General features: G+C 42.8%; 3 protein-coding genes across 5 annotated transcripts in view; all 3 read right to left on the bottom strand.

Annotated features, from left to right (window-relative positions):
- Positions 1 to 6,035, bottom strand: part of LOC133509905 (ATP-binding cassette sub-family C member 4-like) — a 56,747-nt gene extending 50,712 nt beyond the window's left edge. The window contains exons 1-3 of the mRNA XM_061837375.1: positions 5,946 to 6,035; positions 5,673 to 5,875; positions 2,769 to 2,879 (exon numbers count right to left, since the gene is read on the bottom strand). Of these exons, the coding sequence (XP_061693359.1) occupies positions 2,769 to 2,879; positions 5,673 to 5,818 (257 nt within the window). The 5' untranslated portion in view covers positions 5,819 to 5,875; positions 5,946 to 6,035. The remainder of the gene's footprint in view (positions 1 to 2,768; positions 2,880 to 5,672; positions 5,876 to 5,945) is intronic.
- Positions 6,036 to 10,472: 4,437 nt separating this feature from the next.
- Positions 10,473 to 20,490, bottom strand: timmdc1 (translocase of inner mitochondrial membrane domain containing 1). 3 transcript variants are annotated; one of them, XM_061837352.1, is made up of 8 exons: positions 20,290 to 20,490; positions 17,900 to 18,237; positions 15,474 to 15,639; positions 14,266 to 14,354; positions 13,892 to 13,959; positions 13,561 to 13,639; positions 10,923 to 11,033; positions 10,473 to 10,837 (listed from the first exon to the last, which is right to left on the bottom strand). In XM_061837352.1, exons 2-8 carry the CDS (start codon positions 18,214 to 18,216, stop codon positions 10,693 to 10,695), a joined length of 975 nt encoding a protein of 324 aa, XP_061693336.1. In that variant the 5' UTR covers positions 18,217 to 18,237; positions 20,290 to 20,490; the 3' UTR covers positions 10,473 to 10,692. The 3 variants fall into 3 exon arrangements, with proteins under 3 accessions (XP_061693336.1, XP_061693346.1, XP_061693342.1); XM_061837362.1 differs by lacking the exon at positions 20,290 to 20,490 and adding an exon at positions 19,627 to 19,741; XM_061837358.1 differs by lacking the exon at positions 20,290 to 20,490 and adding an exon at positions 19,322 to 19,532.
- A 514-nt stretch (positions 20,491 to 21,004) lies between these two features.
- On the bottom strand, positions 21,005 to 26,722 carry poglut1 (protein O-glucosyltransferase 1). The gene is made up of 11 exons (XM_061837338.1): positions 26,585 to 26,722; positions 25,872 to 25,956; positions 25,625 to 25,768; positions 25,388 to 25,523; positions 24,853 to 24,974; positions 24,541 to 24,600; positions 24,007 to 24,106; positions 23,841 to 23,899; positions 22,335 to 22,502; positions 21,629 to 21,685; positions 21,005 to 21,506 (listed from the first exon to the last, which is right to left on the bottom strand). The coding sequence occupies exons 1-11, from the start codon at positions 26,649 to 26,651 to the stop codon at positions 21,350 to 21,352; spliced, it is 1,155 nt and encodes a 384-aa protein (XP_061693322.1). The 5' UTR covers positions 26,652 to 26,722; the 3' UTR covers positions 21,005 to 21,349.
- Between the last annotated feature and the right edge of the window lie 507 nt (positions 26,723 to 27,229).

Raw genomic sequence — 27,229 nt, 5'->3', positions numbered from 1 at the left:
GCGGACTTTGTACATCAGTTGTGGTAAAGAAGGAGCTAAGTTGAAAGGTGAAGATTTCTATCTACCAGTCAATCCACCTCCCAACTCCCACCAATGGTCACGAGTGATGACCAAAAGAACACGATCCCGGACAGAAACGGCCGAAATCAGTTTCTGCCGCAGGGTGTCCAGGCTTGCCTTTCATGATAGGGTGAAAAGCTCGGTCACCTGGGAGGGGCTCAAGCGTCAAACAACTGCTCCTTCGTATTGAGAGGAGTCAAATGAGGTGACTGGGCCATGTGATTCGAATGCATCCTGGACGCCTCCCTGGTGAGGTGTTCTGAGGATGTGCAGACCCCGGGGATGACCGAGGACGTGCTGGAGAGACTCTCTCGGCTGGCCACGGAACACCTCGGGATCCCCTCGGAAGAGATGGGTGAAGTGGCTGGAGAGAGAGAAGTTCCATCTAAAGCTAGTGCCCCCGCGAACCGACCTCGGATAAGTAGTTGAAGATGGATGGATGGATGGATGGATAGATATGCAAAGCAATTATGTATTCTTTAGATATTTTATGGTCATCTTTTTTAAACTGCAACATCACAGTTTTTGTTAAAGGTGATAACGAAGAGCAGCAGGAGGATTATATTTCTAATAACGGAACTAAACCAGGAGCAATTTTTAGCAAGCAAAGCAAAGCAAACTTAATTGTATAGTGCATTTTATAAGCAACGTAATTCAATGCGCTTTATATGATTAAAAGCATTCAAATATATAAATAAAAACATTTGAATATGTATAGTTAAAACAGATTTTAGTGCAAGAAATATCACTAAAAGTGGAAGTACTCTAAAACGCATGAGAAAATAGAAGTTTTTTATCTGGATTTAAAACTCACAATTGGGGCTGACGTCACCTCTGTTGGCAACTTATTCCATTCTATTTTTGCAGCATAATAGCTAAAACCTGCTTCACCATGTTTGCTTTGGCCTCTGCGCTCCATTATTTGACCTGAGTCGGTCGATCTCAGAGCCCAACTGAGTTTGTATTCCATGAGCATTTCTGCCATGTTTCATAGTAGTCAAAAGGGGACAGTTAAAATCAGAAGATGGGCCGCAATGAGCCACCGTGCTACAGTTTGAACACCGGTGTTTTAGATGCAAATGCGAAAGTTTAATTTTTTTTTGTGACCATGCTCGTCAATCAAATAATCCCTCCCTGGTGAAATATATGAGTGACCCCCCCCCTCCCTTCCCCCCCAAAAAATGTTTACGTCTTTTAACAAGGAAAATACTGTACCTCCCTAAAGAATTGCACTCTATAAAAACATATAGCAATAAGATAATCAAACAAAATGTAAAGTAGTACTCTTTTGTGCTCCAGGATTTAATGCTTCAATTTAATTAATACCGTCCTACAAACATAAGTATCGAAGGTATGGCATCACTTCGTAAGGTGCAATAATACTGGTTGTTTTTCGCAGAGGATAAACAATCCCTGCCTGTAAGCATTGTTATGCTATCTGTCCACGTGCCTTGCTCCATTTGTATCCAAATAAATACTTGCAGAATTCCCTTACAAGAAAGTAAACTTCTACTTAAAATAAACTGGAGGGGCAGTGAATGTCTTGAAAGCTCTTTTTGGAGGAATTGTTCACAAGGTGCCAAAATGCTGCTTGTTGTTAAAGGAGTTGGATTTAGTTACAGCGCTTAAAAGTCAGCAATAAAATAGTCGAACAATGGCTCTTTTCTCGAACAACACAAACGGTCATCTGGGATCTCAAGGCACATTTTTCGCACATTTTTGGTTGGCACAACCTCAGGGAAATTCACATTTTGTGGCTATTTCTAAGGATCAAATCCCAGCCTCGCCTGTGGGGCGTTTGCATGTTCTACCCGTTCCTGTGTGGGTCTTCGCCGACCACTCCGGTTCCCTCCCACGTCCCAAAAACATCCATTCATTCAAGACTCCAAATTGCCTCTAGCTGTGAATGTTCTATCCATCCATTTCCCAAAACCGCTTATCCTCACTAGGGTCGCGGGCGTGCTGGAGCCGAGAGGCGGCGTACACCCTGAGCTGGTCACCAGCCAAGCACAGGACACATATAAACAAAGAATCAGTTGCACTCACATGCACGCCAACGGACAATTTAGCGTCGTGAAGTTACCTAGCATGCATTTTTGGAGGATGTGGGAGGAAACTGGAGTACCCTGAAAAAACACGCAGGCATAACATACAAACTCCACAGAAAGAAGGCCGGATTTGAACCGAGGTCCTCAGAAATACGAGGCAGATGCGTTAACCAGCCGTACCGCCGTTTTGCGGTTCTACTGTACATCAAACCATAATGAAATAATAAATCAAAAGAGGCATCTCCACGCACCGGAGTGACGGTCTGAGCGCTCCCCTGTGCCGAAAAGTCTCCTTGTGATTAATGCGCATGCGTTACCAACCGGGGAACTCTGGGTACGTAGCGTACGCTTACTGGGAAATCCCCCGGTCTCATAATTCCCCTTCTTCTACATAGAGGGAGCCAACATACGTTATAAACTAACCTTAAAACAAAAGTTGATAAAAAGATATACACATATATGTACGTTCGCTGTGTTTGTCTTTCTGAGACGTCCATAGCGAACATGAAGACTCGGCGACAAGTTGTATGTAGAATGGCACATGTTGAAACAAAATATATGCGCATGCGCATCAATTGCAAGGAGACTTTTCAGCACCGGGAGCGCTCAAACCGTCACACCGGTCTTGTAAGAATAAAAAGGCACAAAGAAGAGGAGTACCTCTGCAGGTCTTGTCCCAGTACTTCGGATTCATCTTCAGGAAGAATTGTGTAGAGGTCACTTTCTTCCAACCTTTGCTTGTGTCCGACGTGGAGCAAAGGACTTACCCAGCTGAAACACAAACGGGGTCATCAGAAGAGGTGGATTTAGGAAGACCTTTTTTCATAATAGCAATGAGAAAGAAACTCGGGTGGTTTCTGATAGAAAAACAGCAAAAGATGTGTTGATTGCACAACACTCGCGAATGATGAGATGTGAATGCAGGCACACGATGTTTGGACTCTTCCTTTTTTTAATGTTTGAGCGTTGGGATTTAACGCTTCTTTGATTCGGGCACTAACATGCTGGGAATGGCTAACCACAGGATAGACTGGGTGCCAAAAACTGAGTCGACAGGTATTTGCCATCAGTCAGTCAGTCACCTGGCATGACCTCTTTTTGTCTCATAACTATGAAGCGTGTGCAAAGGAAAAAAAATATCGGCCGTTCTCCGTATTTTAAACCAAAGAAGTGTTTCTATGACACTCAGCAGTTCACCTTTTACTGGAGTCCCCAACAAAACTGTGGGAAGAGCAATTTGACACTAAAGTTTAGAATTTCAACTTTTATTTCATGGCATGGCGGCACAATGGATCAGCTGGTAAAGCGTTGGGCTCACAGTTCTGAGGACCCGGGTTCGATCCCGGCCCCGCCTTTTTGGAGTTGGCATGTTCTCCCCGTGCCTGCGTGGGTTTTCTACGGGCACTCCGGTTTCCTCCCGCATCCCAAAAACATGCAACATTAATTGGATACTCTAAATTGACCCGAGGTGTCATTATGAGTGCGGCTGTTTGTCTCGATGTGCCCTGCGAGTAGCTGGCAACCAGTTCAGAGTGTACTCCGCCTCCTGTCCATAGGCTCCAGCACTCCCCACAACCCTTGTGAGGATAAGCGGCCAAGAAAAGGGAAGGATGGATTTCATGGCATTTACATTGAGATGTGTTAAACAACTTGGGACAGAGTCCCTTTGGCTTGACACACACAATTTTCAAATGAGCTAAAGTATTGGAATTAATATAAAAAAATGAACTTAAAGTGAATAACATTTAATATTTGGTGGCATAACGCTTATTTTTAATAACTGCATCAAGCCTGCGACCCACTGACTTCACAAGACTGTTGCATTCTTCATTTGAAATGCTTTTTCCAGACCTTCACTGCAGCCTCTTTGAGTTTATTTGTTTCTGAGGGTTTCTCCCTTCACTCTCCTCTTCAGGGGGCAAAATGCATTCTCTATTGGGTTAATTTCCGGTGACTGACTTGACCAGTCTAAGGGGGGACAGACTCAACCTGATGAATTTCTTTGTTGTTTTGGGTCATCGTCTTGTTGCATGAGGAAACTTTTCTCAATTAGTTTTGAAATTTTTTTCTGTAAATTGCTATACAAAATGGTTTTGTAAACTTCCCCAATCATTCTGCTGCCACCATCACGAGTTACATCATCTATAAAAACTAGTGAGGCCGTTCCAGAAGTAGTCATGAAAGCCGTGTTTCACAGATGATCTTGTGTTGTGTGTGTGAGATCAAAAGCATATCCTATCTTTTTCCATACTTTGGCATGATCATAAACACACACACATTTTATATACAGGTGGTAGGTGTGTAGAGATAGACTGTACAAACATAAATTCCAATACTAATCACCACGTCTTGTTGGATGGCTAAACTGCATGTCGTTGTCTCAGCAGAATACAGTACAGTACTTCTTATGGGTGTAATAAAGAATCTTCAATCTAATCTAATCTAAGTGGCATAACAAAGGGAACGTTCTTCCAATAAATAGCATGTCAAGCCACCCCCCCCCCCAATACAGTATCCAACTTCATACTGCAAAACAAAGCACTGTGTATAATTGACAAACAAAGTCATTTGATACATTTAAGGTTGCATCAGGAAGGGCATCCGGCGTAAAAACAGTGCCAAACAAATATGAGCGTTCATCTGAGATGACACGCTGCGGCGACCCCTAACGGGACCAGCCGAAAGAAAGAAGGTAATTTAAGGACGTTTCAGACTATACTTCATTATTTTTTACTAAAGGTGTTGATATAGTTTTGTGGCCTCTATCTATCTGGACCATGTGGAATCTCAGACTTCTGGAACTGGGTCAGTCCATGGTTGAGTTGCTGCGCTTGCTGTGGCTGCAGGTCCTAACGCAAGAGGGTCTCCTGTGCGGCTACGGTAGCGCTGGAGTGACCTCTCCAGATGCAGCCATGGGCGAAGATGGAATTCCTGATCTGGCCAGTTTCCAGGACGCCCTCCTCGGCCTTGCTGCCAGGGTCGGAACCGATAGAGTCCCCGTTGAAGCAGGTTTAGAGTCGCCAAAAACTGTTCCAGTGCTTGTCCAACCCTATGTCGGGGCTTTTCGGTGGGGGGGTGACGGGGGGGAAGTATGTGTGTGGGTATGGGGCGGTGGGTCTTGAACCGGCAACCCATTAGTCACTGGACAACCCGCAGCTCTACCAACTGAGCAACGGCTGGCCAGTATAATGAGTACAGTCTATCTTTTAACACAAGTACCTGGATTTTTAGCACTAAATATGAGTACTTTTGCCAGCTCAGCAAACTGTCACAGAGGCGCAAAGTAGTTCATCGCGCATCGTTCGTCACCCTGAAACCGCGTCTGAACAGGACCCGCCGCATCTTACAATAGTTTATAAAACTATCCACACAGTGTATGTTGTTTGATTTATCGCGAAAATAAAGACTGGCAAAGGAAGCGCGCATATACGGGTTAATTTACCTACACATGGTGCAATTGGGAAGGAGCCATTATACATGATAATTATAGTAAACACCGCAGTGGAACCCAAACGTGTGTTGACCACTTGACACTGACAGGCTGCTGTCGCGACGCTGACTTACCACAGAAAAAGCTGTGAAAAAAATCCCGCATTTGCCAAAGGGTTGGGTTTCTCAATTTCTCTGGTCTCCGGGAACATTTTACCATGCACGAAAACTATTGAGTGACCTCGTCGAGCGCGCTTGAGCACCACACATGCCACTGTCATGTGCACTTTGAGGACATCGTGGAAAAGTGGACGTTGCTCAAGTCATGTTCAGCCCTCCTGCAGCCCAAAATATTTAAGTTGATTAAAACGAAAAGGCACACAAAACTAAACTCAATTTAAAATATACCTGTCATGGTGAGACTTTTTTCCAATAATTGAATAAAAAAAAAAATTCGGCAAACGAAGCGGTCGTGAGAGTCACGTAAACCGATCCCGATGCCGGGAAGGAGTACTTGAAGGCAGCGCGTTAAACACACCCCTCTGTAAATATATGAACAATATTAATTGTATTTTACATATTTGCACAGTGATTATAAATGCTATCGTATTTACAACTATCTCGTACATTTCTCATCAAAATAAAGTGCCTTTTAGCATGAATGTTACTGTTGGTGGCAGCCAGATGTTCATAAGGTTCCCTAATGTGGTTCACATGACATGTCACGTGACCATGTCATGTAGCTTGTCCTGATAGCATAGCGCCACTTCGTGGATGCGGGTAAAAGCAACATTTATTATTATTATTATTATTATTATCCATCAATCCACTTATTCTCCTTTCCCACCTCTCTTCAGGCGAGAGGCAGTGTACACCCTGAACTGGTCGCCAGTCAATCGCAGGGCACATAGACACACCTAGGGGCAATTTACTGTCTCTAATCAATGGATGTTTTAGGGATGGAAAAGGAAATCGCAGTAATCAAACAAAACCTACGCAGACACGGGAAGAACACAACCTAACTCCACATAGGTGGGTCCAGGATTAGAACCCCAGTCCTCAGAACTGTAGGGGGATATTCCAATCAGGGCATCCATCCGTCCATCTTTTACTGCTTTTCTGGGTCAGGTCATGGGGGCAGTAGCTTTACAGTAGCCCACACTTCCCTTTCCCCATCCTAAAACAAGTCAGAACTTCTCCACATCACACACCAGGTTCACCGCCAGAGTGGGGTCATTCCTCATCCCGAGAGCCAGTTTTTGCAGCTGAGGTTCAGATCGCCGAGGTCCCTGCCTTTGGCTTCCGCCCAGTTCACATTGCACCTGACTGCTACGGCCCCTCCCATAGGTGGTGAGCCCAGGGTAAGGGGGACCCACGTTACCCTTTGGGCTGTGCCCTGCCGAACCCCATGGGTGCGGGCCTGCCCACCAGGCGCTCACCTTGGAGCCCCACCTCCAGATGGGGGCCACTGACCCTCATCCAGGGCAAGGGAAACCTGAATCCATTTGTGTATAGCATGATGGGGGTCTTTTTTCCATGCTTTGTTGGTCTCTCACCTAGGACCTGTTGTTATTGTGTTTTATTATATTCTTATTATTCTCACAATCAATCAGACTTTTGAGGGCCTAAACATGTTCAGATTTGAAGCAAAATTTGCCCGTACATGGGGCTTGTACCAAATTTTTTTATTTTCTTGCTATTTTACTTTAAAATAAATGGCTCTCTACAAATCTGAAATAAAGTTGTCCCCTGCATGACACCCCCCCCCCTCCCCAGTTATGGAAGTGGTCTCCTAAAATGAACAGAAAGTATTTTTCCACATTGACAGTTGTCATACTTTTCCCAAAGTTGTCCTACAGCTTTCATTTCATTGACTTCAAACTTGGTGTGCATCATCTCCAGACCTCTTAAAGGCATTTCCATTTCGCTGTAGTACATGAGGGGATTGGGGGGTGGAAGAGACCTTGGATATCACACTTCCTTGGCCACAAAACATAAATAAAATAAGCAAAAAATGCTTAAGGCCTACCCACCCTGAACACGTTTGACATTTGGTGGTGCGCAGAGCGTCATCTAGTGGCCACAAAAAGAAAATCATCTACATTTTAATTGTAATCCTCCGAGCACGTTGACCACATCTAGTTTTTTTTTTTTTTTACTTCTAATTTTGTCAGTAAAGCCACAAAGTGTTGCTCACCCTGAGTAAAAGAAAAAAAGTAAAATTAAATTTAAAAATGGTGACATTTCATCGTTCTGAGGAGAGTTTTTAATGATTCATCATGTTGGAACGTGACTACAGATGATCATAACAAATTTCACACACTGGATGACAGTCCCTACTTCAGGGAATTTAAATTAAAAAAAAAAAAAAAAATCAGAATCGTTACGTTTCATGCTTTTTGTTTTCCTGATTGCAGGTTCATGCCATCTAATAATTGCTCAAAAGACTGCTATCAAACTCAAGGCCCGGGAGACCAAATCTGCCTCCGCATGATTTTGTGTGGCCCGTGAAGGAAAATTATGACAATCAACTTCCATAAAGTAAGTTTCTTTCGGCTTGTCCTGTTAGATGTTGCCACAGCGTGACATCTCAGATAATTTTTTGACGTTTGTGACGCAGCCCCTCTCGGGGAGTGGAGGCCCCAGTGGGACACGAAGTCACGACCCCTGGTTTACCAAACCAATGCGCGAACCACTGAGCTATGGGGCCAAAAAGGATACTTTTTTTTTAATAGTCAATTATGTAAAGTGGAAATTGTATGTCATTTGATACAACACATCTGAGAGTTTCTTTCAGCTTGTCCCATTGGGGTTGCCACAGCAAAACGCTCGTATTTGTTTGTCACAGTTTTTATGCCGGATGCCTTTCCTGACGCAACCCCTCTCGGGGAGTATGAGAATCAACTTCCATGATTTAAAAAAAAAAAAAAAAATTGTACTAAAGCTTCAAAACATCATATCATAAATAACATTGATATATTGCAAGCAATATTCTGTGCCCAAACAACAACAAAAGTTCAAAAACCCATTACCCTTGATTTGTGATTACAAAAGTAGCTCATAAATTTCATCTGTAAATATGATGTGAAAGATTTTCATGGTTTCACATTAATAACGGCCCTCTCAGGGAAACTGTAACTACAATGTGGCCCGGGACAAAAGTGAGTTCGACATCCCTGACTTAAGGCTTTGAGAATGTCACAAATACACAATTTGTGACTTTTGGACAAACACTCTTGCTGTGGTGATGTTACGTGGGCATTTGCCAAGAAACTAATGCTGTTTTGAGGCTCTAAATATGCTTGAATCACCAAAATTAGTACACACATCAAGGATGGGGAACATTTCAATATTTTGCGGAATGTGCTTTTTTTTTTTTTTTTTTAATTCAAAGGGCTCACTAACGCCCCCTACAAATGAGCAAAACAGCAGCCGTGGCTGTACTTTGCGATTAGGTTTTCCGAAATTGGGAATCATATGAAGCAGCCCAAGACCTACAAAACAAATTAGTAAATAAAGTCTATTGGAGCCATACCCTGGAGGAGTGGTTCCCAAACTTTTTTCGCGGAGCTCCCCATTTTGGAGAATAAATTACACCTCCCGACACACAGTTTTTCAATAAATACGCATACACTTAGCTTCAACCATTATTCCTTGGGAAACAACAAACACACATAACTTCAATAATCACTGTCACAGCCACTTTTACAGTTGAAAAATGACATTGGCGAGTTCACCCCCCAAAAAATAAAAAATACAAAAAAAAATTCTGCTAAAAGGCTGCTGTGTGTTTGTGTGCTCGGTAGTAAAATTAGCTCCATCTGCTGGGTGTAACTTCATAATGAAACGTGCTCACTGTGCTCTCAGGCCAGGGGCTGGCTGGGTAAACCCTGAACTTGGCAATCGCAAGACATATAAACTACCAACCAGTCACCATCCACCATGCTGCTGAGGGTTCAAGATTTAGAACTTAATACAGTACCTCAGATAACCATTCTGAGAATTTTTTTTAAAGGGTTAGCGGAAAATGTAAAACAAAAAGTAAAGTAATAATGAGAAAAAAAATATTTGCGGGAACCGTAGGTATGAACGTGAGTGCAAACGGTGGTTTGGATGTGCCCTGCTCAGGGTGTACGCCGCCTCCTCCCCGTAGATAGCTGGGATAGGCTCCAGCACTCCAGCGACCCGTGTAGGGATAAGCGGCTCGGATAACGGATGGATCGTCTTTTACTGGTCGACCCACAAATAACAACTACAGAACAAGGTAAGCAATTCCACGACGTAAGTCCAGTATAAAGTTGACAGTGGGGAGTGTTTCACTTGCCTGATTTCAGTTGGAGGCGGCTTAGGTTCAGTTCCTAATCAGCGGTGGGTGTTGCACGTGAATGGTTCCGTCTCTTTATTTGCCCTGCGATTGCCTGGCCAAGGTGTAGTCTGCAGCGGTGCAGCCCTCCCTCTTTTGACTTAGTTGTCAAACCCAAGAGGTGAAAACCATCGGTAACCAATTTGGTAAGGCACTTGGAGGCCCCGTAGCTCAGTGGTTAGAGCACTGGTTTGGTAAACCAGGGGTTGTGGGTTCGCGTGGGGCCTCCTCTCCCTGAGAAGCGTTGCGTCAGGATGGGCATCCGGTGTAAAAATTGTGCCAAACATATATGTGCGTTCATCTGAGATGACACGCTGTGGCGACCCCGAAAGGGACAAGCCGAAAGATACTTACTTGGAGTTAAAAACAAATAAATCAAACATCCGGTTTAGCTTTACTCATGTATAGAAGGAAGACATGAAAACAGACGCCAAATCATGGAACTGATTTGGGTCACATCATTTGTTGAGTCACTGAACAGTGCATATTGATTATAGATTGCCTACTTTGTATGACAAAAGTTTCTTTGATTACCTTTCAATAATATTCAAGACTCAAATTCAGTCCACAGGTGTGATTTCCATGTAACTTTAATGTACGATAGCTGCTATTGTGGTTTTTCAGGAAACATACAGTATTCAGCTTTCTGATTCCTAAATTATTCTGAAAACTATTTTAGTTCCTCCTCATTTAGAAAGGAGTCAAGAGTGCAAGTCCAAGTAAAACCTTGATTTCCCCTCAATGTTATGTGAAGTTGCAGTTTTAGTGTCTTTCATTGAGCACGTAACAGAGTCATTGGCTGTTTGAGTCCTGAATGACATTCTGCGGTAAACTGAGGAGCTCCTGGATCTTCTTCAAGTCCTGCTGTGTTTCCGCTGCCTGCGAGGCCGCATTCAGATCGCCTATCAACTCATCTGTCAGTTCAAGTCGGGCCGCCCTGATGAGCGCCAAGGAGAACGAGTCAAACGAGGATGCATTGCAGACCGCGGTTGTCCTCGGGACTGTTTTAGGACCCAACTCACCACTCTGCAAGTTTCCTCTCATAGATCTCCCTGCGCTCTCGCCGTCGCCTCTCTCGGGCACTTTCCCCAGCCAGCGAGTGCATGCTGATGATCAAGGCGCCCGTAGGAATCCTAAGAAGAGAATTAATTTGTACTTTGAGCACTAACTCTGAGCAGTATTCTTTCTATTACTGGACACCCCCCGCCCCATGTCCTGTAACACACACTGTTCATTTTCCATTCACACATAAAACAAGCAAGTCATCAAATTTCAGGGTGAAAGAATGACACTTGGGTATTTATATCCGCAATGATGTAACAGTTAATCGCTTGCTGGACATACATGTCACATGACCTACTGATTCACAACGTTGGAGCAATTATCCACAATATAAATCATTTCTTTATAAAAACAGATGTGAGTTGACATGCCGCTCAACCTCAACAACAGCACGTTTTGAGAAAAGGGTGACATGATATCTGGAGCGTGATGTATAGCTTAACCTACTTTCACTTCTGCTCTGCCTGCACCTGCCACAGTCCGACTGAGTTGCACATGTCAAACTCTCCGGGTGGCTGGTCACTCGAGTACACATGAACAGCGGTGTATGTGGCACAGATTTATGTGTGGCGGTAGTCGAACGGACAAGGTCCAAGTAAAAGTACATCTTAAATCTGAATCACATTTACCATCCAACAAAATGGAGAGTAAATTGGAGCAAATTGTGCAAGGTTTTTTTTTTTTTTTTTTTTAAACTTTGAGACATCACTTGGCTGACTTTTTGCTTAGTGTTGCAAGCAAAAAAATTGAACTTGGGAGCAAACTCTAGACACGCAGCCACTAGATGGTGGCAGTGAACTTCAGAACATTCAGCGAGCATCGGTTCTAACCTGGTTACCTACAGTGAAAGTATAGGGTATCTATTGTCATTTGGGATCATGTTTTTACACCCCCCCTATCCACCCCCACACGACTCAATTCCTATATATATATATATCTATATATATCGAGAGAGAGTGAGGCGATGATGTGGAGTGAGATGGGGTTACACAATAAATAAGCGAGGTGAGCATGATGTTCGCAGATGATATCGTGATGTGCAGTGAAAGCAGGGAGTAGGCGGAGGAACAATTAGAAAGATGGAGGCACGCACTGGAAAGGAGAGGAATGAAGATTAGCCCAAGTAAAACAGAGTATACGTGCATGAATAAGAGGGGCAGTGGGGGAAGAGTGAAGCTCCAGGGAGAAGTAGAAATAGTAAGGGTGGACGACTTCAAATACTTGGGGTCAACAATACAGTGCAATGGTGAGTGTGGTAAGGAAGTGAAGAAACGGATCCAAGCAGGTTGGAACAGCTGGCGAAAGGTGTCTGGTGTGTTATGTGACAGAAGAGTCTCTGCTAGGATGAAGGGCAAAGTTTACAAAACAGTGGTGAGGCCGGCCATGATGTACGTATTAGAGACGGTGGCACTGACAAAACAACAGGAAGCAGAACTGGAGGTAGCAGAAATGAAGATGTTGAGGTTTTCGCTAGGACTGAGCAGGTTGGATAGGATTAGAAATGAGCTCATTCGAGGGACGGCCAAACCTGGATGTTTTGGAGGCAAGATTCGAGAGAGCAGACTTCGATGGTTTGGTCATGTTCATAGGCGATAGAGTGAGTATATTGGTGGAAGGGTGCTGAGGATGGAGGTGCCGGGCAAAAGAGCGAGAGGAAGACCAAAGAAAAGGTTGATGGATGTTGTGAGGGAAGACATGAGGGCAGTCGGTGTGAGAGAGGAAGATGCACGAGATACGCTTCGATTGAAAAAGATGACACGCTGTGACGACACGTAAATCGGGACAAGCCAAAAGGAAAAGAGAATATGAGGAATGTTGTCAACTTGGTAAATCTTTACGAGGTTAGTACTTCTACAATATGTACTGTACTAAAATAGCATGAACTCAGGAATGCTAACACCTGCCAAGAGTTTTAAAATCATTTCAAAGCTTTGCATTGCCTATGAAAAGTTGGGAGAAACTGTTGGAAGTGAAGAAACTGTGGCACAAAATGCAAGAAAGTGATTTTTTTTTGTCATGAAAGAAAAAAACATTTTCTTTACATTCTATTTAAGTCAAACTATCCTGAATGTTTAAAAATCTATATTCTTTGTGTTTTGACCTTTTGTCTAAATACAGTTGTTTCCCTTTTTATCCCCCAAGGTGCCTTCCTATGAATGTGAGAAAAATACACATTAATTTAAATATCAAACTGTTCCAAAGCACAAAAATCCTACTTGTGTGTGCTAAACGACAGGGAAATATGAGGCAAATGAGTGCAAGTGAAGCATTAGTCCATATCAGGCCATGTTTGAAGAGGAGGAGAGGCTGGAATAACATAGATGGTAGAAAGAAGAGAGCCAGCTGCTGCTTTGGCTGCCCTCTCCGCTCTATTAGCCAAGCCACAGCACTACTCCATGCACATGAGCGCCTCTGGCAGCCAGCAGGACTAAGGACATGAGTCGGGGAGGGGGGATCTCAGCTGGGGCACAGAGGGCTGCTGGAAGAGCCGCAGCTGGCTGCCAGAGTGCTCGTCGCTCTCAAGTTCTGTGTACATACACAACAAACATGAGAGAATAAACACGTGGACAGATGTGAAAAGGACGATGAGCTGCTTACCCGAGCACTGCTCCGATGATGGTGCCTGCCACCAGGCCTCGCAGGCCCAGGTTCAGTCTGAAAACTCCTCCAGTCACAGCTACAACACATGGACGTGCGCACACAGAAATTTACAGTTGGTACTGTAACGCAGTTGTATGTAACTGCGGAAACGCAACCCAAAACCACACAAGCTGGTGCTTGATCAGCATCATACAATGGATTACATTTACTGTAACCTCAGTGGTTCCACTGCGCCAATGGCACAATTATATTCTCCAACCTAGAGAATTGTCTTTCCTATAAACCCTAGGAACGATCAGTGGGGAACTAGAAGAATCCACGGACTCACCTCCAGCTGCGGCAAAATTACCGACGGTGTACTTGTCCCGGTAAACTGACAGGCCTGTACTGACGGAACTGGAGACACAAATTGTACAGAGAGACAAAATTACTGTCAACTATAGATGTTTCAGACATCTCAGAAGTTCTTGTGATGACGTTGCCAAGAGGAAATGACTAAATGGACGACTGGTGCAACCATACAGAACCATACAGAACCGAGCGCAATGTGTCGGCGCCGTGTTTGTTTAAATCCCATATTTTTTTCATCATAAAGTTTACTTTATCTGTCAAGTACAAGATAAGTAATAAATACAATATTGCTGCTCTAACAAGTTACTCATTAGCCCATGTCATGAAACTTGATTGTACTTTTCATCTTACTTGAACAAAGAAACAAATGCAGCAACTCTCCAGCTCCATCGAACTCCGTATCTCACAAAACCTCGGATCGCTGCGTGGTGGGCCAAACGCTAATATGACACAAAACACACAGAAAACTAATTAACAACCACCTGTCTTGTAATGTTCATCTGAAATCCATATTGGATAAGTAGACATCCCCTGGTATATCGAGGTTCAGACTTTTTGGGCCCAGCTTTTCCTGGTACACAAACGTAGTCTTTTTTTTTTCTTGCTGGTTCCCTTCCAAATTGTGGCAAACCACAAACTCTACTGCCTATTGTATTAACATAATTTTTGGAGTACACTACTGCGATTGGTTGGGGACCAGTTCTGGATGTACCCTGCCTCTCACCTGAAGGTAGCTTGGATGGGCTCGGCATGCCTGCGACCAGGTGAGGATAAGCAGTACGGAAAGCAGACGGATGACTAGTCCTTGTCGTCCTTATCGTACTGCACAGTGGATTCATTTCTTTTAGAACGAATAACAGTAGAATATGGATTTACACTACACAGTTGGGCATTTGCACGTTATAAATTGTCCTAATTTCCCCAGCCAACGCCCCCCCCCCAAAAAAAAAAAAAAAAAAACACTTCCTATTCACTGTTTTTGTGCTCAAGCCAATGCAATAATAGAATTGGTTCGGGGCCATCTGGTGGAATAAACGTGTCAAGGACATATGTTGAGGTGAGGTGGGATATACACAAATTGGACATTTGTAGTGCCTTACCACGATCTTCTGAATTCATTCATTCCCCTTCTCCTCATTCGGGTCGCAGGGGTGCTGGGACCGATCCCAGCTCTCTTCAGGGGAAAGGTGGGCTACAGCTTGAACTGGTTGCCAGCCAATCGCAGGTAATGTGAATTCTACAGGCAATTAGTTGCAGATGTTTGCTATTTGCAACAGAGCTTGCATCATTTTTATTTTTTAACTTCAATCCAACTAATTTAGAGTGTACTCAGTATTAAGCAATGCAATGTATTCATTACCAGTTAATTCACGAATGTGTGTGAGAAGCTTATTTTGGGCTTAATGGTTATATTTCAAACAAAAAACATTCCAGTTGTGAACTCCATTACAGTAATCACAGATTTAAAAACTTTATGAATTGAGATTTGTCTTCCTTTCCTTTAAAACACTTTTAACATCAAAGCCACATGCACAGTATGCTCTGCAGCGTTCACTTACGACTGCTTCCACACGACTAGTGTAGAGTTCTGCCTGGCTCAGTTGGATGTACCTCTGCTTAGCATGGCGAGCCGCTGGCAGGCCTCCGTAGATCAAGCCCGCTATCGAAGCAACAAGTCCACTTTTTATCACGTTAGTCACCTCCTCGGGGTAACTTTGGGTCGCGCTGAGAGATGACATAGAGTAGGACACAGTCTAAGGTCAAAGCATGATAAAAATATTTGCCAGTAAAAAACTTATAGTTTCAGCTTCACTGTTGTGCAAATGATTTGAAATGATAAAAAAAAAAAAACAGCAAACCCCGTTACTTCGCTCCCTATCAAATCTTTGATATTTAAGTGACCACTTTTGAATGGGTTTTTATAATATCTAGGCAGGTCCTACTTAAGACTTGCACACCTTGAGTAATAATAATACATTTTATTTATAGGCACCTTTCGGGGAAGTCAAGATCACCTTCTATACAGTTAAAATAAGTCAAGCATAAAAAAAATGGAGGACAAAGAGCTACAATAGCGGGAGGGTATGGCAACAAAAAGGAGGTCAGCAAGGTATGGCTGGGCGAGGTTATTCATGGCCTTGAAGGTATTTTATATTTATTGTGGTATTGGACAGGAAGCCGGCGTAACACAGAGCTCACTGGACTTAGATGCAGTGTAATTAAGAGGGAGAGGAAGTAAGTATCTGCAAGCAACAGCATGGTTTCATGCCCAGAAAGAGTACCACAGATGCATTATTTGCCTTGAGGATGCTCGTGGAAAAGTACAACGAAGGTCAGAAGGAGCTACATTGTATCATTGTAGACCTAGAGAAAGCCTATGACAGAGTATCAAGAGAGGAACCGTGTATGCGCAAGTCTGGTGTGGTGGAGAAATCTGTTAGAATAGAGAAATATGTTAGAATAGAACAGGACATGTATGAGGGCAGCAGAACAGCGGTGAGATTTGCCGTTGGTGTGTCAGAAGAATTTAAGGTGGAGGTGGGACTGCATCAGGGTTCTGCGCTGACCCCCTTCCTGTTTACGGTAGTAATGGATAGGCTGCCAGATGAGGTTAGACTGGAATCCCCTTGGACCATGACATTCGTAGATGATGATGTGATCTGGAGTGAAAGTAGGGAGCAGGCGGAGGAACAATTAGAAAGATGGAGGTATGCACTGGAAAGGAGAGGAATGAAGATTAGCTGAAGTAAAACAGAATATATGTGCGTGAATGAGAGGGGTGGAGGGGAGAGTGTGAGGCTCCAGGGAGAAGAGATAACGAGGGTGGACGACTTCAAATACTTGGGGTCAACAATCCAGAGCAATGGTGAGTGTGGTAAGGAAGTGAAGAAACGGGTCCAAGCAGGTTGGAACAGCTGGCGAAAGGTGTCTGGTGTGTTATGTGACAGAAGAGTGTCTGCTAGGATGAAGGGCAAAGTTTACAAAACAGTGGTGAGGCCGGCCATGATGTACGGAGTAGAGACAGTGGCACTGAAGAAACAACAGGAAGCTGAACTGGAGGTAGCAGAAATGAAGATGTTGAGGTTCTCGCTTGGAGTGAGCAGGTTGGATAGGCTTAGAAATGAGCTCATTAGAGGGACAGCCAAAGTTGGATGTTTTGGAGACAAGGTTCGAGAGAGCAGGCTTCGATGGTTTGGACATGTTCAAAGGCGAGAGAGTGAGTATGTTGGTGGTAGGGTGCTGAGGATGGCGCTGCCAGGCAAAAGAGCGAGAGGAAGACCAAAGAAAAGGTTGATGGATGTTGTGAGAGAGGACATGAGGACAGTGGGTGTTAGAGAGGAGGATGCACGAGAGAGGCTTAGATGGAAAAAGATGACACGCTGTGGCGACCCCTAACGGGACAAGCCGAAAGAAAAATTAATTAAGAGGGAGAGGAAGAGGAAAAGCAGAAAATGATAAAGGAAAATACAAAGGGGAGTCAAAAGCATCAGTGTTAGTTTTAGGGCACTCGAGTGGAAAAGGTAACAGTGAGACCAGTGGAATATATGTGCCGAGGAAGTGACTTTTACCGGTATGTTTTTGTTTTTTCTTTTTAACCAGCCCTGTTCATGCTACTGTGTTGTTGCTATGTTAAGTTAAGATAAGGTAGTAAAACTTTGAAAACTCTTTCTGTGTACCGTCTTTCTTTGTAAATATCTTGTGTTTCAACCTGGGTTTCAATGCGGGTACTTGCGGCTTTTACACAGCTGCGGCTGATGTATGTAACAAATTGTATTTCCTTTACAGATGTACTGGGTGAGGTTTATTATCCAGTGCGCTCTGTAGGCCAGAAATTATGGTACTTTATATTGCGCGTTTTATTTTTTTTCCAACCTATCTCAAGTGGGTCTGAAATGTGATAAATGTGAGTTCATTGTATTGTTCTCAGTGCTTTAAGTGGGTGAGACAAACTGTGAAATAAAAAGGCAAAAAGATAATGACTAACTCTTTCTGAAAGAGATCCATAAGGCGCTCCCATCCCGTGTCTGGGAATTCTGGCTTGCCAATGTTGTTTGGGATGGCGCTGGCAGTGATGGGGTGTGGAGCAACCGCACGGGTGGAGGAGGGGGACGAGGGCATCTGTCCAGGCTGGGCAGAAGCCACGTCAGCTGCATGGACCCTCGGGAGCGAGAGGCAGAAGCGAGGAGGTCTGGCACTCTGGATCAGGCCCTGCACTGGCCCTGTGCTCAACGTGCCCCAAAGGGCTGAATCTGCCAGTTGTCTCCAAAGGGTGAAGCCTGTCGTGGGTCGCTCTGGATGCATCACGCTTCGGCTGGCGTCAGGCTGCGGCACAGAGGCAAAAACACATGACTTAACTGTTAACAGTTGCCGCTGCAGATTCACCCCCCCCCCCCTTTCAAAACAAACAGCCCTAAGGCAAGAAGAAATCCTGGCACAGGCTGGGGAGGCTGTCCAAATAAGCAGATGTCAAGTGGTACAAGCCTTTTAAAAACATACAGGCTCTTAGCTATACTATCACTCTATAGTCCCTACCCCCGCTTGTCAATTGACACGACCATTAACAGCTGTTTGATTTGTACACTGTCAAGTGTGGGTGATTCCAGTTCAATTTGGCATCAACCCAGAGTTTTTGGATACCACTTATTTCGCTGAGAGAGAGAGGAAAAACATATTCTTTCATGCAATGTGGATCTGGAAAGGATTCACAATTGTAAATAATGTAATGCTGGTATCACAGGGGGAAAAAAAATTCTCACTGGTGCTCTAGACAGAGCCCTGCCACACATAGCTAAAATCTCGGCGCCCACCCAAAATTATTTGGAATTGTGTACAAACACCACAAAATGACAGCTGATCTATTTTTTCTACTAGGTAAAACTATGGCCTGACTAAATGAATTTGCTGCCCTCAGTTCAACATGGATGCTTGGCACCAAGATCCCACCAGATGGCGCCAAAGATTTTTTATTTTTTTGGGGGTGGGGGGAGAGAAGACTTGGGCCGAAACAGAAAATTCCCAAACATTTCATTTAATAACAGAGGATAGCCCCCACAGGCAACAAAACAAATCTGTAAATAGGGGAGTTAGCCGAGAACATGTTGGGGTTTACTGTAACATGCAAGAGTACAGACATGACTGTGGACAGTAAGAAAATCAAAAGACCAAGGAGGCTGTTACATTGTGCTGCATACAGTTGTGTAAAATACCATACAATTACCAAAAGAAAGGAATTGTAAGTCCCTTTCTCGTGTAAAAATGTCATTTTGTATTTGTTTCTAAAGGAGTTTTGAGAGCATGTACTTTGCCGTTCACAAAAATAATCGAAATCATGAAAATCAGCTGAGAAATGTCCAGTGTCAAAGTGTCAATGCATTGCATTCTATGGTAAAGACAAAAACAACAATACGGTAGACACGTAGGAACGTCGGTTCGCTGTGCAGCTGCAGCCCGCTGGCGTTTCCAGTCTTTCGATCCATGAGCGGAACTTTTGCCAGTCAATCAGGCCCAAAATTACATAACGAAACCCCTTTCCCTAAGGTTCCCGTACCGCATACGAGCCCCTTCTGTGCTGCGCGCCGACGGCGAAGATATACAAGGTCAAAGTTCTCAGCAAAAAAAACAAACAACAAAAGAAGAAAGTCGGCACGCAAAAACGTACAATCACAAGGGAATTCAAATGGATACTTTTTACATAATGTTGCGGTGGCTCACGCTTTGGTGTTGACAAAATCAGTTGAGAATTGAGCAAATTACGACCTCTTTTACTGTCCAAGCATTGCACGCCACGGGAATGTCGACCTCTCCAATATGGCCGCCATGTAGGCACGTTTACACTAGGCCTGATAGTGCGAACTATCATAGCTAATATTAAATTTTAACGCATGTATAATGTACTATGCAATACTTTTGATTGTAAATGTTGACAATACGTAACTTTTATACTTCGTGTATCTTATATCATTGTATTTGTATTGTTAAATATATTTAAGTACTACACTATGTAACTGTACTGAGTAAACTAGCTATGCTGCGTGCTGTATTGTGCAATGTTATTATACGAGGAAGTAATTCGATTAATTATATATAATACACATGTGGAAATGTAGTCAATGAGTTGATCTACCATATATGAAGAATTACGGTAATGCATAAAAGTGGAACTGTATACAATTGCGCAAAATGTATGTGCACTCCACTTTTTTAAGTCAAAGAAAAGGATAGTTTTTAGGTTAAGTGTTTTTTTTTTTTTTTTTTTTAGCGACGTCAATTCTTGTACACGTTTATCGATCGTGTATGCCTGTCGACCGATGTCTTGTCGGCTAGCGTTAACCACCAATAGCTAATGTCTTGGTACGCTTAGAAAGTGTAACATACCTTGAAAACGGCAAAAACCCAGTCCTTTGTGGGGTAAAAAGAATTTGCAAACGTCAGTACTAATTGGCGTTACTGCCATTTAACGTCCCTCCTGAGAATTTGTTTGACATCGTCCTCCGTTTCTCCCTGTCGACCTCTCAACTCTTGTCGCCTTCTTCGGGTTTTTTTGCTTCACAGTGCATTACTGACGCCGACTGGAAAGGAGGGAAACCCGCAGCCATCGATACTTTATCTTTATCCACAGGTGGCAACGAAAGAATACTTGTATAAAAGTACTGCACATGGATAAATGAATAAAAAGCCTTGCAAAAATAACGATTGAACCCGTAAAAAAAAGTCCAAAAGTAAAATACAAATGTGTAAACTTTGTGGGAAATGTATACAATACCTGTTTCGATACATTGTCACGAAGAAAAGAGAACTTATAACAACAACCTGTATGTTACTGTTAGGTAGTATTGGCATATTGATTTGATTTTCAGGCTATTAAATGTGCTCCCATAACTTTAAGATGTAAACTGACAAACAAATCAAGTAAATTAATTAACTACAAGTGTTTTTCAGATAAGAGAATGTCTTTAATTTTGTGCTTTTCGTACATCAGATTTTCCATCATCAACCTTTAGATTCTTCGTTCTCCAACAGCCCCCACCTTGCCATTTGTTTATCAGAAAATTAAATTAACAAACTGTATTTTCTGTAAAAAAAAAATATGTAACAGGTACCACAGTTTTATTGGCAGAAATTGGCAGAAACCTAGTAACGCTGTTGAAAAGTTTGGCCGTCCTATATTTAGACCACACACGTCATCACAGATTTTTGGTCACGTAAACATACCTGTGGCTCATCTTGAACACATTTGCTCACAAAATACAAACTGTAGAAAGTACAACACGAATACTACAACATATTCAACTTTATGTTTCCCTCCAGTGAGCTGGGGCTCCCCGTGGAAATGAGAAGATGACTTTGGATAAAAAAATGACTGCGTGAAAATCTTCTGAGCAATTTTCCAAGTTTACATTCTGTTTTCCGTTCACCCCAACCTGGACGGCCGTCATCACAGTTCAGTCTTGCCGGGCTTCTGCACGATCTGACTGTAGTTGTTCAGTCTTTTGGGTCGGTAGGAGAGAAGCCGACTAAACTCTGTGAGGAGTCGCTCCCAGTAGCAGGAAACATCTTGCATTTGCAGGTGTTCCAAGATGAACTCCATACCTCTATCAAAGGCAAAAGAGAATCAACAACGATGCCACTAACTCCGGAGTGTCTACTGTGCAAAAATTGATAGAACGAGTTTGAATAGAATGTCAGTGGCTTAGAGAAAAAAAAATGAGATTACCTCATGGCAATTTCTTCTGCGATGGCATCATTGTCTTTGACGAACTCCAGTAGTTCTCTGTGAACACGCATATTCATCAAGATTCTACTGATTATTAACACACAAAATTTAAATTCTTTTCATAAAAAAAAAAATGAGTAGACAAAATTTTAATCACCTCATTATCTTTACACTGATTTGGAATCAGAAATCAAGGTAAATGGGTTTTTCCACTATTGCTCATGTTTGCTAACAGAAAAAATGCTTGCAATTTATGACATGGCAATTTGAAATTTTAACAAAAATCCTGGAAGTTGACACACCATTTGCCTTCGCAGGCCGCATAAAACCATATGGCGGGCCAGATCTGGCCCCCCGGGCCTTGAGTTTGACACCATTGCTTTAGTTAATAGCTTCTCCAAGATCAAATGAGAGTAAGCTTACAGAGTCCAATCAATATCACGAGATTAAATAAAAATATAATACCCCGTGGCCCTTGCGCTTGTACAGAAAAGCTCCGAGAATCCCTACAATCAAGAATTGTTAAACAAGCCAGAAAAGCTCACAAAAGGATCCCGAGGAGTCTTGACGTTCAGCCCATGGTAAAATACATGTCTCCAAAAATTGAAAGTTCAGCAAAAGTGACTTCAAGAGCAAAGCGGAGGATGCTCAACAAGGTGAAGAAGAACGCGAGTATGATAGAAACATGCAAAAAAAAGGACGGTACCTGACATCAGAGAGATCCTGCTTCACCGGAATGTAGTGAACCCAGGGCTTGAGCTGCGGGTAGAAAAACTCTTGCCATTCATCCCCGACGTGGAACACCAGTGAACCGCAAAGAAAGAGATGTTTGAAGCGAAAGCTGGCCGCCACTCCTCGGAAGTTGAACAAATATCTGAAGGAGGGAAAGAAAAGCCCAGGGCCTTGCTGAGAGAGCCAGGAATTTACATATTTTCACTATAATGTCACATGGACAGTAAAGAAAATAAGTATTTGAACACCCTGCTATATTGCAAGTTCTCCTGCTTAGAAATCATGGAGGGGTTTGAATTTTTCTTCGTAGGTGCATGTCCACTGTGAGAGAGGTCATCTAAAAAGACGGAGCCACTCCTTGGTTTTCCTGGCTGTGTGCTTCGGGTCATTGTCATGTTGAAAGAACCAGCCACGACCCAGCTTCAATGGTCTGGCTGAGGGAAAGAGGTTGTTCCCCAAAATCTCACAAGACATGGCCGCGGTCATCCTCTCCTTAATACGGTGCAGTCGTCCTGTCCCATGTGGAGAAAAACACCCCCAAACCATGATGCTACCACCCCCATGCTTCACAGTAGGGATGGTGTTCTTGGGATGGAACTCATCAATCGTCTTCCTCCAAACATGGTTAGTGGAATTATGACCAAAAAGTTCTATTGTGGTCTCATCTGACCACAAAAACTTTCTCCCATGACTCCTCTGTACCATCCAAATATTCTTTGGCAAACTTAAGACGGGCCTTGACATGTCCTGGTTTAAGCAGCAGAACCTTCCGTGCCTTGCATGATTTCAAACCATGACGTCTTAGTTTATTACCAAAAGTCACCTTGGAAATGCTGGTCCCAGCTCTTTTCAGGTCATTGACCAACTCCTGTCATGCTGTCACCTTCCTAAGGATCATTGAGAGCCCACGAGGTGACATCTTGCACGGGGTTCCACTCTGATTGAGATTGACCATCATGTTTAGCTTCTTCCATTTTCTAATGATTGCTCCAACAGTGGATCTTTTCTCACCAAGCTGCTTGGCAATTTCTCTGTAGCCCTTTCCAGCCGTGTGGAGTTGTACAATTTTGTCTCTGGTGTCTTTGGACAGCTCTTTGGTCTTGGCAATGTTACAAGCTTGAGTCTTATTGATTGTATCGGGTAGACGAGTGTCTTTACGCAGCTAACGACCTCACACAGGGGCATCTGATTCCGGAGAATCCATGGAGTGGAGGTGGACTTTTAAAGGCGGACTAACAGGTCTTTGATGGTCAGAATTCTAGCTGATAGACAGGTGTTCAAATATTTATTTACAGCAAAGAACACAAAGAAATTGTTGAGAAATCATACATTATTTCTGGACTTTTCTTTTTAGATGATCTCTCTCACAGTGGACATGCAGCTACGATGAAAATTTCAGTCCCCTCCATGATTTCTAAGTGGGAGAACTTCCAATATAGCAGGGTGTTCAAATACTTATTTTCTTCACCGTACAGCTTACTTATACTGGCAGTGGTCAACCAGTGGGATTTCTTTGGCTGGTGGTCTCCCAAGAGTGTCCTAAAATGAATGCTCCAAGGTTTTAGATTTAGATAAGAACATAAAACAAGCATTACATTTGAATTTTATGTATGAGGTGGGAGGGGGATGAAAGATGACATGTTGACCTTGTCAGACTTCCAGGCCTGGTTCTTTGTGTATTCTGCATCCACCAGCTCTGGCATGTCTCGGGAAAGGAGGATCAGAGGGTCCCGCTCTGGACTTGTTCTACCAAGTGAGGGGGGGAAAAAAAGGGGAAGATGAATTAATAACACTACAATATTTTAGTTCAATATTAAAAAAAGACCCAGGCTTATCATCTCAGTTTATTTTAAACGAGTTTACATCGACACCTCTTGGGCATGAATGTCATTAATGCGGGGGGCTTTTTATAAGCGAGTGATCAAGTTTGAATTTGGTTTTGATTTTAACCCACACCGGGTGAAAACCACACATACAGACTGAGAGGCTCAGATAAATGTCAAATAAATCATCAAAACCGTTAATGAGTGTTTGTAATGTAAATGTCTGACTGACTCCAACTTTAGAACAACTGCAGACAGGTTGCCCAAACGAAAAATAAAAATGTCAATAACAGGAACAATCAGAAATAAAATGTTATTCTAAAAGAAAAAAAAAAAAAAAACAGAAAAACCACTCACCGTGACCCTCTGAAGAATACTTTGGACTCTTTCTTTTGCCATGGCCATTGAGCTGCAGACCTAAAACATTTTACTGTTATCCATAAGACTTGAAGTATGAGTGACCCGACTTGTGATTTTTTTTTTTTAGATACGAGCAGTCATGACATTTTTTGCTTTGACATTTGAGATAAAAGTGCTTTCTGGACTTTGGCAGACAGAGAACTAAGATCTGTTCTCAGATACGCATGTGGTGAAAGAACATCACTGGAGTTTACTTGAAATTATGTGGAAATGTACTCAAGCTACACAAAGAATATCCTTCAGCCTTACTTTTTGAGATCGTGCCTCATTAGATCCCACCTTCCGAGTCCGGTGGGATATATGGGCCACACGGCAGGACCCCCCTCCCAAAACGTCCATGCTGGGTACATGATGTCCTGGTAGTCTGAAGTCTACACGTCACACACATACACAGCCATCAACCAAAAAGGACTGTAAATTGTAAAATATGTAATATTGCAAAATTCTCTATGTTGGAATTTTTTTTATGGGTATTGACAGGAATGTACAAAACTGAAGGTTGGCTCTTATCAAATGTAAAATATATTTCACCATGATTGTGACTCAATAACCAGACTTCATCTAAATTCAATGTTACTTTGATTTATGAGTACACAGTTTTGAATGTGGGAAGTGGGGGAGGAGGGGGCACTTAAAATTCACTCTTTAATTTTATTACATCAAATATTTGTTAGGCGGCATAGTGGATCAGTTTGAAAAAGATACCTTTCTATTAAAATGCCCTCAATTCCCAGTTGATTTACGTAATTCCTTTCTCAGTGCAATTTACTTTTCACACACCAACCTTACTGAAGGAGAAAACGGGCAAGGGTGGCTGCACCCAGTTGGGCACTTGAGGATAATCCCTGACATTTACCACCATCTCCAAGTCAGGTAATTTGTCAATCACCTGTAATATGAAATGCTCAACCCCACTGCACCTGAGGACACAAAAGGGAATGAGACATTAAAAAAAAAAAAATAAATACACTTGCCACTTGGTCCGCGTTGCTTGGATGCCGGTTACTTCGGGAGAACTGACCTGGCTGGGAACATGCAGTTACGCTCCCTGTACAATCTATGTCCAATGATCTGGTAGTGTGTGCCCACCCCTCTTTTAACCGTCGAAGCCATAACATCCTCCGAAATTCCTCCGCGAAAGGGACTCAAGTCTTGTTGCAAGACCCTAAGGAAGGAATGACATTTAGTCCATGTTTTGACAGTGAAAATAACATGACAGAATTATAAGGTCTAATGGAGATCATTCAAAAATTGATTATCACACTTACCCAAGATGGCAACTGCAGTTGGCATCGTTACATCGACTGTATACTTGAACAGCCTCCGATATCGAGTCCCTTATTGCCAGGCTGTCTGGAGCAAGAGAGAAAAACGAGACCAAAGCATGATTGTGGGACAACTATACCAACATGAGGACGTTCCAGTGTGCAGAGGTAAATTATCCGATTTCACTGAGTTGGCCCGAAAAATATTATTTCCTACAAATCAAGTATTTTTGTCCATTCCAGGTGAAGAAACACTACTTCAACGAATGATGCGGCCACCACCTTGCAGGAGTGTTGTTTTGGTGATGAACTCAGAGTAGTCTTGTGTTTACCGTACATGCCTTATAATTTTTTTTGGGGGGGGGCAAAACGTTCAACCTTGACTTTATGTGAAAACAACCAACTTGTGTTAGGGACAACGCAAGTCAACGGGATTGTAACATCTTAAAAACTCAAATCGTGTCTAAACCAGGTTAGGGTTCGAAAAATTGATGAAATAGTAGAAAGTAGATCATCAAACAGTTTACATGGATTATAACGACGTGGCAAAGGTAAACGTTGTTGTTTTAATTTATTTAGGATGGATTAGATTTCGAAGCGAGAGGTTAGCTCTCGAGCTAATGAATGACAAAAGGCACCAACAAAAGTATCATGGTAAGCGAAGACGAACATGTTTCAAATAGCTTCAAGTAAACATAAAGACACAAATGGAGTACCTGCTCGACAAAGCGAGAACAAAATGCACAGTTGCAACACAAAGACCCACAGACAGCGACACTCCATTTTTCTTCAATCTTCAAGCTTTGTCTCACTACCAGAAGGGACGCCTGTTGTTCTGAAATCGACTACTTCTCCCTGAGAGCTGTAGTTACCGTAATGCGCGACACAAAACCGAACCTACCGTAATGTTGAAATGACGGGCTCACACGGATTTCGTAAAAGTATGACCGCGCATTTCTATTTCCTTTTTTTTAACCACCGCCCTGCAACCCCCATTTTTATCATTCTTTGCACCAAGCACACATCAGAAAAGGGATGGATGGATGGATGGATGGATGGATGGATAGATAGATAGATGATAGATAGATAGATAGATAGATAGATAGATAGATAGATAGATAGATAGATAGATAGATAGATAGATAGATAGATAGATAGATAGATAGATAGATAGATAGATAGATAGATAGATAGATAGATAGATAGATAGATAGATAGATAGATAGATAGATAGATAGATAGATAGATAGATAGATAGATAGATAGATAGACAGCCCTGTGAATGTCTGTCTTCTTCTATGTGGGTGAGGAGGAGGAGGAGAAATGCCTCCTGTGAGATTTGACAAAGTGATGGAGAGGGG

This window comes from Syngnathoides biaculeatus, chromosome 2, assembly GCF_019802595.1.
Source record: "Syngnathoides biaculeatus isolate LvHL_M chromosome 2, ASM1980259v1, whole genome shotgun sequence".
In the NCBI taxonomy this organism is placed as follows: domain Eukaryota; kingdom Metazoa; phylum Chordata; class Actinopteri; order Syngnathiformes; family Syngnathidae; genus Syngnathoides; species Syngnathoides biaculeatus.
This window is presented reverse-complemented; position numbering and strand designations above follow the sequence as displayed.